Raw genomic sequence first — 14,296 nt, forward strand, 5'->3', positions numbered from 1 at the left:
CTCCAATAATAAATGTTGTAGCCGATAGCCTACAAACTACGCCCGCATGTTATGGTAGATATGGTAGACATGGTAGATATCACATTTACTGTACATAGATATAACTAGATGCAAAATGACAGACATGGCACTAAATGAGTTAGTAGACAGCCGCCATCTTAAAGCAGTAGACTTTTTAGGACGGCTCTGTTGTAGAGAACCTTCCTAGCGAACCTAAGTAACTTTTAATCTAAAATACTTCTAAATCGGCAAAATCTTGACTTGAATCTATCTTTAAATGAAGAAAGAGTTTTAAAACTTTCATATGTGGAAAGTAGAGAGAAGGGAACTAATGCAATAATGGGAACAATTTTAACAACTTTTAACAGTTGATTCAGGGTAAAGGGTAAATTAGGGTAAAGAATTGGGCTCGGGCCAATTGTACCAAAAACCTTCACAAAAAACTTTCCATCGTGTGGCCAATGTTTTTTTTTTTTTTTTTTTTTTTTTGAGGGGGGGAAAAAAAAAGTAATTATCACCAATTACTTTGCCAAGTAACTAATTACTCTTACATTCAGGTAATTGAGTTACTAACGCAATTACTTTTTGGGAGAAGTAATTTGTAACTATGATTAATTACTTTTTTTCAGTAAGATTAACAACACTGGTGAAAAGCTTGTGAAGAGTGACAGAAAACGTTTGGCCTCCGTTATTGCCAACAAAGGATACATAAGAAAGTATTGAGATGAACTTTTGGTATTGACCAAATACTTATTTTCCACCATGATTTGCAAATAAATTCTTTAAAAATCAAACAATGTGATTTTCTGTTTTTTTTTTTTTGTCCACATTGTGTCTCATGGTTGAGGTTTACCCATGTTGACAATTACTGGACTCTCTCGTGTCTCCCCCGCCAAGGGGTTTGCAATGGAAACCAGACCCGAGGAACATCTTCTTTCACCTGGGCCTGTCTGCGGATTCACCGCGTGAGCGTTTAGCGCTCCGGGGTGAGCGCCGTTTATGGCCGTCCCTGGGTTCAAAGGGGTTTTTGTTACAAAATCTTCTGGATGGGCCGCGCGGGGACGTCTTCAAGGTCGGACGCTTTTGTCGGGTATCAAACTGTCAACTTTGAAAGTGAGTCGCATATGGAGAATGTGGCGTTTTTTTGTCCGCTGACACAGAGGAGCAAAGTGGAAAAACAGGATTTTACGGGCATCGCTTCCGACTGGATGTCCACTGAAACCATGGATGTCCACTTAAAGACAACTGCCAGTTTAAATAAAAAAAAAAAAAAAATTTTTTTTAATTATTAACTCATTCACTCCCATCCATTTTCACCGGAGCAAGGCCCTTCGCTCCCGGCCGTTTTACTGGATTTTGACTGATTTTGCAAGGCCCACAGAAAATTCTGTTCTATTGCTATATAAACATGGATCCCGCCAAAAGAAAGATTACTCTCCTTTCAGCAGGAAAAAAGTTAGTTCATTTTCCATTCTTTAGAACTCAGCATTAGAAAATAGCTTCGTTTGAGCAATTTTCCAATTTCTGATGAAAAAACAGAAATTGAGTTTTTTGTGAAAGCATACATTTCAAACATAACTGACTTTAACACAGCTATTTTTTGCTTTAGTGACATCCCAAACATCTGAATAATGTTTTCCTTTTACAAAATAACATAACAAGACAAATAGAGCTTTTGATAGCAAAGTAACAATTTATTTACACATAACTAACTGAAAGATAACACCGTTCTGGCTGCGACAGCTGGTTAAACTTTTCCCTCATCGCCGTCTGTCTCATAATGATGAATTTTTTTGAGCCGACTTTGAAAAATCCATTGGAAGGTCACGTCAGTGGCCGCCATCTTGCATCCGTGAAGTTTTATATCCTCTCTCTGCCTGGAATCATCAATTTTAATCCCAATTATATTGGAAGTATGGCATCACAACGACAAGGCAGGTGTAAAAGAAGGTGCGGGAGGTCCAAGTCGCGAAGTCGGAGAAAAAATAACTACCCCGACTTCCAAGTTGTTTCAATCTGACGTCACTGGACAAAATGGCGCTCAAGAAGACGTATTGAATGATAACACAATAATGAAGTAAATCAAGTTTATTTGAGACGCCATGTATTTTTTCTCATACAGTGAATTATCTTTGTTGTGCTATGTTTTTATATTGACGATCAGCAAAGGATGTAACTAAAAAAAGGCAGTTTACAGTTTTTCCTCTACTATTTGATCGCTTATAGGAAGGCAGGTTCGCTGGAGGTCAAAATGTCTTTGGATGGCCAAAATAAAACACACCTCGTCACGATCAGCCATCTTTGTTGTTTCCATTTGCTTGGAACGCTTTGAGGTCGGAACTGGTACCATCCGAGTGGGATAAATCCGACTTCCCACTTCTCTGGAACGCAGCATAAACCGGACCGGATTTTCAAATAAAAACTGGATCGGAAGTCTGGATCGGAATTTTTCCGTGTTTGCCGATCCGCATTTTTTTTTGCCCATATCGGCGTCCGAACCGATCCAAATATCGGATCGGGACATCTCTAGTAGGAACGGAACTCGTTCGTAACCCGCGGACTGCCTGTTCATGTTCTGTGCTAATTATATCTTCAGTTACTGTTCCAATTGTTTCATGAATTGCTATTGATGCTACTTAGTTTGTCTTGTGGTCATTTTGGCTTTGTTTTGAAACTGTGAGCTTGAATGAATGACCTATGATTTCATGGCTATTACATGTGGTATGACTATGAGAGCCTGGTTTTCTTATCCGTTCTCATGAGCGCCTCAAAGTGGCTACTTGTGGTGAGGTTGCTGGGTCAGTAACGCAATTTGACTTAAGTATTTGTGAACTATACTGTTCGAATCATGCAGCAAAGCATTGAGTCATTATTTTAAACTTTATGCGTATCGTGACAGATCGTCAAACGATAATTTGTCCCAAATCCAGAGCGAACCAAACCATTTTATGTTTGCTAAATTTACCAAAAGACCAGGAGCAGCAGCAGCTCTCCCTTGGTCCAGACGTTCGGATTTACGAGAGCGACGTCGGGGGGGAACGAGCAAATGCAGATAAAAAGTAGGTGCGGGTCACGGGGTGAAGTATCTCTCCCCGCCGATCCCAGACCCGTTGATTTATTTACTAGCGCGGACCTGGTGGATTTCTCCCATCCATTTCTCAGCCGTGCCCCTGTTATGACAGGCAGTCTGCAAATATTTGCTGACAGGAACCAGAACCAAACAGTGTCATTGTACGAGCCGCTGATTTAGATCAGCGGAACGCGCCAGCGTCGGACGGGACCGCGCTTGTTTGCATTCCTGACGTGCGTGTATGGAAGATTCGCGGCCGGCCGTCCTCAAGTGTTTCTAATGGAGCGTTCGGGAGGGGAAACTTGCCAAGACGCAAAATTAATGATTACAAATTTTTGCAAAACATCACAAAACTGATGACCTCAAATATTGGAAACTGGGAAGGTTAGGTAGTAGGTACCAAACGTGACACAATGAAAGCCTATATACAATGGAAGCTTATTCATTTACATGTGACAAAAGGCCAGTTGTTCAAGTGGCTAATTATGCTAACGGTATATGTCGGTAGCAATACAGTATTTCCTCACCTCAGTTAACCACATTGTGCTCGGTCGACCTTCTCCTTCACTTGACCTAAAATTGCGGCACTGACCTCACGCATACGTAGCAGGTTGAAACCCTTCAATAATTCACACCCACGCGTGCGCTGGTACACGCACTCACCTGGGGCCTCCCTCGTGGCCGTCCGGCCGCAACCGCTGACGTCTGATTAATCGGCCGGGGCGGCCAGCTCATGATAAGTGTGGCTAATGACCCGCTGAATAATTCACTGCCTGCTTTAGAAGCAGATGGAAGATTCTACACAAACACTGTTTGTTGATGATCGCTTTGCGTGTAATGCAAAAGCTACCATCTAATTAAATTAAACTTAATTATAACTATTATAATGTAATATAAATACTATTACTACTTTATCATCACTATTAAATTAAACCACCAAATAAAAAATGAAATATAATACATAAAAAATACAAATATAAATAAAATATAAAAAATCAATAATAAATTAAAAGTACCCCCCCCCCCCAATTTTTGGGAAAAAGTGACATTTCAAAAAATGAAAAATAACATGATTAAAAAATACAATAATAAACAGAATATATATATAATATATAAAAAAAAAAAAACAATAATCCACAATATAGCTATATAAATTAAACAATAACAAAATAAAATTAATAATATAAGTATAAAAAGTAAAAAAAAAATATAAAAATAAAATTATAAATAAAACAAACACAATAATGAATAAAAATAATCAATTTTTTTTCAAATTTTTGGGAAAAATTCAAAAAATGAAAAATAACAAAACATACAATAAACAGAATATATATAATGATATAAAATTAATGATAAAAACTACAATAATAAACAAATATAAATGTATGAATAAAATAAATGATTAAAAATTCAATAAAAATAAAAAAATAATAAGTAAATAACAAATAGAAACAAATATGAATAAAAGAAATCATAAAAATATACAATAAAAAAAAATATAATACTATTTTTTCGAATTTTTTGAAAAAAAAAAATCCAAAAATGAAATACAATAATAAAAAATAAAATATATAATAAAAAACACAAGTAAACCAATATAAATACATAAAATAAATAATAAAAAATGTAATAAATCAATAAAAATAAAAATGTAATAATGATCAGTATAAAAGGTAAATAACAAATAAAAATAAAATAAAAATTTTGAATTAAATAAATTATCTTTTTATTGAAGTAAAAAATATCGATTAGATTATTGTTTATAATTGTTTATAATTTGCTGTTTTTTTTTTTTAAATTTAAAATATTTAAAAAGGTTCATGTTTTTTATTATTATTATTATTTTTTACCCCTCTTTATTTGTATTTTGGTTTTAAAAATGCTAAAAACATTACAAAAGGTATTTACTATTAACAGGTACCGTATTGAATATTCTTAATATTCCATGTTTAGCTCAATGTCTCTTGGTAATTAATCGACTGTCAAAATAGTTCTAGACTGATTCATCAATTACGGTAGTTTTCGATGAGTTGGTTGAACATGGCGGCTCTCTTTTTTTAGACTCCATTTTGCTTCAAATTGTCCAAAATTCCTAAAAAGTCATTCATCTCTTATTTCTTTATTCTTTCACGTAATTGCATTTCATCCCCCCCCAAAAAAGGCACATTCTGTGACTTTACAAAATGATCGGTTTCTGTCATTTACCGACTAAGCCGGTAAACAAAACCTTATAAATGGAGGGGGGGCGGGCGGGGGGGCATGAATTTACTGTATTATGAAACGGATTTTGAATGGGCAGTCCTAACGGATTGGTCAAATGTCGCCATTATTTTCCGTTTCGCTCGGAGACATCGTGTTCCCCTTTGGCCTCTTTGCTCTGGCACTGTACTCGCACATGTGCGTGGCATGTTTGAGCGCATGTGTCAGCAAGAGAAGCAGCCGGTGATTAGGCTCTGCTTCCCCTGTGTCAGCACTGATAAGTAGGGCCGGCCTCCCTTTGATATGGTCTGTCAGAGCCCCTTACTCCAGATCCAGACCGACGGCTTATCTGCGCCGTTGCCGTTTTAAAGCGTGCGAGCTCAAGCCCGCGTATTCCATCGGAGGGCCATTCTGTTATGGTTATGGTGTTATGGTGTTGGTCAACCCATATAAATATTTCATTCATTTGGGTGCAGTTAACAGCGTTAGACGTCAGATCCATTTAGACATTTATTTGCCCCTTTCAGTCAAAAAATTAACAGCCTTGCCAGAAAAAGTGAAAAAGCATTAGAGCCAACATGCACTTTTTCCCTTCTTATTAATGCTTCTATTATGTACACTGAAGTGAATATTGTGTCATTTATTTCATAGGAGCGTCGTCCTGGCACCCAAAAAAGCTGGGGTGACATCTCAGGCACCCGCCCCGGCACCCGCTCCCCCCGCCATGCCCACAGTGTCACCTGTCGATGGCGTGGCCGTGGTTTCCTCTGGAGATACGTCGCAGACTGCTACTTCTACAGAAGGTCAGTACAAGCACACGTATAAGGAGCATGACTGGGTACTACAATTAAAGAAATGTTTAAAAAAATATGTTGGCCGAATCTATTGATTATTTAAGTAATCGGGTAATCAATTAGAAACTGCAATTTCTGGAGAAATTACTCTGGGTCTTTGCTGTGTGGAGATACAAATCTTAGCCCCGCCCAGGTTGGTTTGGGTACATTTCAGGGACCGATAGAATCGACAAACATGACCTTCAATGATATTAAACAAGGTAAATGCCATTGAAATCGAATGGGAAATTTGGACGTCCATGGCCGTCAATGGCATCGACATCTATTTGCGTCAATGGAATCCAAGTACATTGGCATCAATAGAATCGACAAACATGGCCGTCAATGGCATTAAAGTAAATGCCATTGAAAATGAATGGGAAATTTGGACGTCCATGGCCGTCAATGGCATCGACATCCATATGCGTCAATGGAATCCAAATACATTGGCATCAATAGAATTGACATACATTTCCGTCAATGGCATCTGTCTAAATTGGCCCAAAGCAATGTTAATGCCATTGGAAATGAATGGGAAATTTGGACGTCCATGGCTGTCAATGGTATCGACTTCCATATGCTTCAGTAGAATCTGGGACATTTGGATGACACGTCCGATTGATATCTGGGCATTTCCTGTTGATTTGGGGACATTACTGTAATTTTCGGACTATAAGCCGCTACTTTTTTCCTTAATTTTGAACCATGCGGCTAATAGTCCAGTACGGCTTATTTGTTGATTTATTTGGGTTAATACTTAACACTTTATTTGACAGTGCCGTCATAAGACCGTCATAATTATGACATGACACTATCGTGGGCATTACTCAATGCTTATGACAGATGTCATTAGGTGTATTCCGGCAAATTATGTTACTAACTCCATTTATGTCCAAATCGGATCTTTTACATCCATTCAAAAGTGAGATAGTTTGCCAGATAACACTTAATGACATCTGTTATAAGCATTCACTAATGCTCATGACAGTCTCATATCATACTTATGATTATCTTCTGATAGTCTTATGGCACCACTGTCAAATAAAGTGTTAACAAAATACCATAACTAGCAGAAACAACTGGAACAGTAACTGAAGAAATAATTAGCACAGAACTTGAATTTTATTGTTATTTACATTTGTAGCATTGCAATGCATGCTAGGATGCATGTTGGACAATGAAAATGTTGACAGTAGATGGCAGCAGAGGCAGACTGTCTCCCCCTTCTTGTGGCAATGAAGCTTTGCACCAATTGGTTCAAAGCTTCATGGTGGTTCATTTGGTCTCATGACAGTCGTATGATGTCGCTGTCAAATAAAGTTTTCCCGGTTAATATCTTTTGGTGTAAATATCCCATAATACAGTGAGGACAGCTGCGGCTTGTAGTCCAGTGCGGCTTATCCATGAACAAATGCCGTTTTTGTGTCAAATTTGGTGGGTGGCGTCTTATAGTCAGGTGCGCCTTATAGTGCAAAAATTACGGTAGTTTTTTTGCCATTGAAAATGAATGGGAAATTTGGACGTCCATGGCTGTCAATGGCATCGACTTACAAATGTGTCAGTGGAATCCAAGTACATTGGCATCAATAGAATCAACATACATGGCTGTCAATGGCATCATTGCATTGTAAATTCCATTGGAAGTGAATGGGAAAGTTCCCATTAAAAATGAATGGGAAATTTTTTGGCAAATTTCCGAGGAACCGTAAATTTTGTTTGTGTCGAATTTCGTGGGTGGCGGCTTATAGTCAGGTGTGCCTTATAGTGCAAAAATTACGGTAATCATTATTTAAAATAGTGATAAAGTTGCCAAATTTTTGGTCATCACACAGCTATTTAGTCCGCTTTTCTGACCGTTTGTCGGTCGCTCCAAAAACTGCTTTTACAACATGTCGGAGCACGGAAAGAGTGAAACACACGCGCAACCAAGTCCAACTTTGATTGATCCACCGCTAAACGGCCCTCCCCGAGCCTCGTAAATAAGCTAACGTACGTCTGAACACGAAGGAGGGGGGAAAAAAGAGGAGGATTAGACTCATTGCTTGTTTTTCCAGCCGGGATCTTCTCCAAGAAAGGATAACTCGTCGGGAATGACGTGTGTGATGTGGTTTGGATGGAACGCGTGTGCTTGTCTTAGTGTTTGAGGTGTTAAGTAGACCCCCCCGACCCGACCCGAGTCACCCCATCTCAAGATGAAGTACGGCTGATTGAAAACAACGAGAGGACTAAACCAACCAAAGTCAAAATGGACTATAATATTTTTCCGTTAACTCATTGGCTTCCTTTGACTGTAAGGAACGTCCGATCCAGTTGAAGTGGGAGGGATGACTTAATAGTTTAAATGAATTGGATGTCTTCTAATGATAAACTCATTTCAATTCACAGCAAAAGAATCGTCATTAAGCCTGTCGTGATATTCAATAAGTCAAATTATCGCACGGTAAATAAAATTGAGGTAATTTTCCGGCTGCGATTTACAGCTGGGCCGAGAATGAAAAGTGGTATTTACCATGTGGCAAAATGGATTTTTGCCATGTGGCAAAATTGATTTCACCATGGGGCATTTTTTGTTTTTGCCATGTGGCAAAATTGATTTTGCCATGTGGCATTTTTTTGGGTATGTGGCCAAATGGATGCGTTGTACGGTAAAGTGTATGGTCAAAAATCACAACCTCACGTTTTTCTGCCATTCAAAATGAATGGAAAATTTGGACGTGCACAGCCGTCAATGGCATAGCCTGACTTGGGTGCCAGTTGAATGTCAATGCGCTCTAATGGTAAGTGTGGTCAAAAATCACAGCCACACGTTTTCCAGCCATTTAAAATGAATGGAAAATTTCGACTTGCATAGCCGTCAATGGCATGGACGTGCATGGCCTGCAAAAATGCCATATACCCCCCAAAAAATGCCACATACCAAAAATGCCACAAACCAAAATCCATTTTGCCACATAGCAATAAAAAATGCCACATGTCAAAATACATTTTGCCACATGGCGAAATCAATTTTGCCACATGGCCCCCCCAAAAAAATGCCACATGGCAAAGAAAAAATGTCACATGGCAAAACTCATTTCGCCACATGGCAAAAAAAAAACCAAAAAAAAAAAACACATTTTTTTTACTGAGTGTAAAGCGTACTGGAGACAATCTCACATACCTCAGATTCTACACTAAGAATAGATTTAAAATGACACCCATTATGAAAAATCTGATTGGCAATGATAATATGATTTAATAAATGATAATAATTTGGCTTCAAATTTGTTAATATGTCCACTTTGCTGGACAAGATGACAGTGATTTTGGATCAAATTAACACTTTTAATGGGCTCTAATTGGCAGACAACAAAAATGACAGTGGATTTCACACCAATTTTATATTCTGCACTTAACTAGCTTTAGAATCACAAATTATGCATTGTTTTTTTTTTTTTTTTTGTGTATGTTCATAATTTTGGATATAGTTTTTTGTTTAAGAATAACAATTTATTGCATTTGAATAGGTGATTTATCAGGATGTATTGTTACTGTATTCGTGGTTGAATTGGTTTTAAAGAACTGGCAATATCGGTAATAATTTCTGAGACAATATATCGCCTCCTAAAATTTGTTATCGTGACAGGCCTAATCATCATCATCAATATATAGGACCAAATGGGGAAAGAAAGTAATGTAAAAATTAGGGATGGGAATCTCGACTAATTTCCCTGACGACCAGTCTCAAACTAGTCTATAAGAAGGAAACCATCATGATACTTTTATCATGCTTTTAATTTGATTTTATGAATGTTTTTGTTACTGTTGTTGATCTATTGTTGTCATCTTTCTTGTGAATAGTCTTTGAGTGACATGTAAAGCGCTCTTGAAATAAAATGTTTTAAAATACTATACTGTAACTATACTATACTGTACTATAACTATTTTATACTTTAATTATACCATACCAGACCTACACTTGACCATAACTATTCTATACTAAAACTATACTAAAACCATACTATACTATGTTACTATAACGATACTATAACTGTAATATATAATCTATATTATATTGAAATACTAAAGGAGAGAAGAAAATACTATAACATACTATACCATAACAACACAGTATATATACAATAACTACAGCATAAATATACCATTATCATACTATAACCATAACTATACGATACTAAAATTATACTAAAACTAGACTAAAACCATCATATACTGTAATATTATAACGACACTATAACTGTTAATTGTACTAAAACATAACAATAAAATACCTATACCATAACTATACTATCACGATACCATACTATATTTTAACTATACCATAACTATACGATACTAAAACTATACTAAAAGCGTACTATACTGTAATGATACTATAACAATGCTATAACTGTAATTATACTATCACCTTAACAATACAATAACTATACCATAACTATAACTGTACCATAACGCTACTATAACTATATTATAACCCTATTATCACTATACTATACTATATTTCAATCACTATACTAAAACTGTACCATAACTCTATTATACTGTAACAATACTGTTACGATACTATACTTTAACTGTATTATAACGATACTATACTATATTTGAACTATACTAAACAATAGCGATACTATACTATAATTATACTATACCACAACTGTACTACAACTATACTATAACTTTAATATCATACCATACTATATTTTAACTATACCAAAACTATACCATAACTATATGATACTGTAACAATACTATAACAATACTACACTATACTTTAACTATACTATAACAATACTATAATGATACTATACTACATTTTAACTAAACTAAAACTATACAGATACTATAACTATGCTATACCACAACTATACTTTAATGATGCTATAAATTATGCTATAACTATACTATGTAGTATAACTATTAGTACTGTATATTGTAACTATATAACTATTCTGTAACTATACTGTAAACTACAACTATGATACCTATAACTACTATTACTATATTATCACTGTATTATTACTATGCTGTACTATACTATACTATAGCTATATATGATAAAAATAAATAAATATTCTTTGAATTCTGCATCAGACTGATTATCTTACTAAATCAAAATAAGATACTTGCAAACATCTGCTTTTGCTTAGGAAAACAACGATACGCCTCCATATCAGTTGTAGTCCAACTTTTTGCAGTGCATCATTTTTGGTTCCAAGGCACATTAACAGCTCAAATGTTAAGCTCAGACTAACACAACACTTAAAGACACGATTTATACATGTACCGATGCGTTGATAAATCGCAAATCTAATAGGTGATTAGTCAACGACCAAAATCATTTTTGTGCAAAAATGTTCCATTTTCAAATTGCGCATGATTATTTCCGAACGCGTGTGCTAAGCCATTAAGCTAAGCCAAACCTTAACAGGCTCCCAGCATGTCATTTGGAGGCCTCCATCACGAAGCCCTCTGAATTGTAAATTGATAAGGAAGACGTATTGTGCCCGGAGTACATCATCCGCTATCTAAACCATAAAAATGCTACTTGTACCCCCATTTGCCCCAGTCCACCATAAATCGCCCCCTCCCCTCTCTTGTAACATTTGAATGGAAGCCATTGTATGATTTCATAAGAGGCATGTTTCCACGGCGGTTTATGGTGCTGCGCTGGTCCTATAATGTATTGCCTCCAATGTGTGTGCGCGCGCGCGAGTCCAGACTAATAACAGAGTTGTCCGGGTTCCCCCTGCAGCAGGCAGCCCGGTTCCAGCTAGCGCGAGCTTGCCATCTGTCCCCCAGCTCTCCCTTGTGACCCAGCACACGGCCCCCAATATGAGGTGATTCATCTTATTTTTTCCACCCTCGCACACACACAGTCATTGAAATACATTTTGATATTGATTCAAGTGTTCTTCATTGGAAAAAAAAAAACAACAACAAGAGTTCCTGACTTCTTTTATTGTCCTTTCAATTGTTTTCTAGTATTTCCGAGCGTCTGGAACACGCCTTGGAGAAGGCGGCCCCTCTCCTGAGAGAGATATTTGTGGATTTTGCCCCCTTCCTCTCGAGGACCTTGTTGGGAAGTCACGGACAGGAGCTGCTCATCGAAGGCACCAGTGAGTACGAGGCCGCGCGTTTCTTGATGGAAAAGGGAAAATAATATGGTGGATGATAGGGGGGAAAAATCGGCACCCTAATTCCTTAGATGGAAAAGGGAAAATATGAGGGTGGATAAGGGAAAATACAAATAACGACAGCGACGCGTTCAAGGGAAGACAGAGCAGGAAGTTTTCCGGGTCTCCTTCAACTTTGACGAATAGTGCACTGATTCATTAGATGGAAAAGGGAAAACATGAAGGTGATAAGGGAAAATACAAAGGAATATAGTGATGCATACACGGGAAGCGAGGGCAGGAAGCTTGCCGGGTCTCTTTCGACAGTCAGCACCTTGATTCCTTAGATGGAAAAGGGAAAACATGAGGATGGATAAGAGAAAAGACAAATAACGACAGCGACAGGTAGAAGGCAAGACAGGGCAGGAAGCTTGCCGGGTCTCCTTCAACTATGGCAATTAGTGCCCTGATTCCTTAGATGGAAAAGGGAAAACGTGAGGGTGGAAAAGGGAAAATACAAATAACGACAGTGACACGTACAAGGGAAGACGGGGAAGGAAGCTTGCCGGGTTTCATTCATTGACAATCATTGCACTGATTTCTTAGATGAAAAAGGGAAAAGTTGAGGGTGGATATGGGAAAAATACAAATGACTATGTGACACATACAAGGGAGGACAGGGCAGGAAGCTTGCCGGGTTTCTTTCAACTTTGACGATTAGTGCCCTTATTTCTTAGATGGAAGAGTGAAAACATGAGCGTGTAAAAGGGAAAATGCAAATAAAAGCAGCAACACGTACAAGGGAAGATCAGACTGGAACCTTCCCGGGTCTCCTTCAACTGGTGATTAGTGCCCTGATTCCTTAGATGGAAAAGGGAAAACAAGAAAGTGAATAAGGGAAGAAAAAAAAAGACAGTGACACAAGGGAGGACATGACAGGAAGTTTGCTGGGTCCATTGATGATTACCCAGATCCACATTGATCCACATTGATGACTAGCAACCTGATTCATTTGATGGAAAAGTGAAAACATGTGGGTAGATGAGGGAAAATACAAATAGTGACAGTGACACATACAAGGGAAGACAGGCCAGGAAGCTAGCTTGTTTCCTTCAACCATGACGATGAGTGCCCTTATTCCTGAGACGGAAAAGGGAAAACATGAGGGTGGATAAGGGAAAATAGCGACAGTGACACGTACAATGGAAGACAGGAGCAGTAGGTTGCCGAGTCTCCAACTTTGCTGATGAGTGCCCTGATTCCTTAGATGGAAAAGGCAAAACAAATGGATGCATGATGGGGAAAACATAATGGCAGTGACATATATACAGGGGCAGACAGAGCAGGAAGTTTCAACTTTGACTGTCAGCACCCTGATTTCTTAGATGGAAAAGGGAAAACATGAGGGTGTTTAAGGGAAAATACAAATAACGCCAATGACAGATACAAGGGAATTCAGGGAAGGAAGCTTGCCGTGTGTACTTCATCTTTGACGATTAGGACCCTGAATCCTTAGATGGAAATGAGAAAACAAATATAATGATAGTGGCACATACACAGGGGCAAACGGGGCAGGTCGATTCAGCTTTGACTATTAGCACCCTGACTCCTTGGATGGAAAAGCGAAAACATACGGGTGGACAAGGCAAAAAGCCGATCGGTCTCCATTAGATGTAGCTATCAGCGCCGATTGTTAAGATGGAAATGGGAAAACAAAAGGAAGCATAAGGGGGGGGGGGGGGGGGGGAACTGAACGACTATAGCACAAACAGGTGATGAAAGCCTGTTGGATCTTTCAGTTTTGGCAATCAGTGCCCTGATTCCCAAGATGGAATTTTTTTCCCATTTTTACCAGTGTCAGCATTTTCACAGACATTTATTGTTCTTTCCGAAATGTTTCCGTTTTATTGAAAAAAACAATCAGATTCTCAATCTTCTTTTTTACATAATCTTACCAAGAAAGGTTTGAAATCCGCTGACCTGAATATAACTGTAGTTATTCGGTAAGACACATTTCTGACGGGTCGGTCTCATCCCAGCTGCTTAAGCTACCTTTAACGTAGTAGCGTGATGAGTCGGTA

General features: G+C 37.9%; 1 protein-coding gene across 7 annotated transcripts in view; it reads left to right on the forward strand.

The window, feature by feature from the left end:
- lrba (LPS-responsive vesicle trafficking, beach and anchor containing) overlaps positions 1–14,296 on the forward strand; it is a 442,809-nt gene that overhangs the window by 123,085 nt on the left and 305,428 nt on the right. For all 7 annotated transcript variants that reach the window (XM_057842680.1, XM_057842682.1, XM_057842684.1 and 4 more), the window contains exons 30-32: positions 5,921–6,072; positions 11,855–11,939; positions 12,085–12,218. In XM_057842680.1, coding sequence (XP_057698663.1) covers positions 5,921–6,072; positions 11,855–11,939; positions 12,085–12,218 — 371 coding nt within the window. The remainder of the gene's footprint in view (positions 1–5,920; positions 6,073–11,854; positions 11,940–12,084; positions 12,219–14,296) is intronic.

The sequence above is a fragment of the Corythoichthys intestinalis genome, chromosome 8 (assembly GCF_030265065.1).
Source record: "Corythoichthys intestinalis isolate RoL2023-P3 chromosome 8, ASM3026506v1, whole genome shotgun sequence".
Taxonomy (NCBI): Eukaryota; Metazoa; Chordata; class Actinopteri; order Syngnathiformes; family Syngnathidae; genus Corythoichthys; species Corythoichthys intestinalis.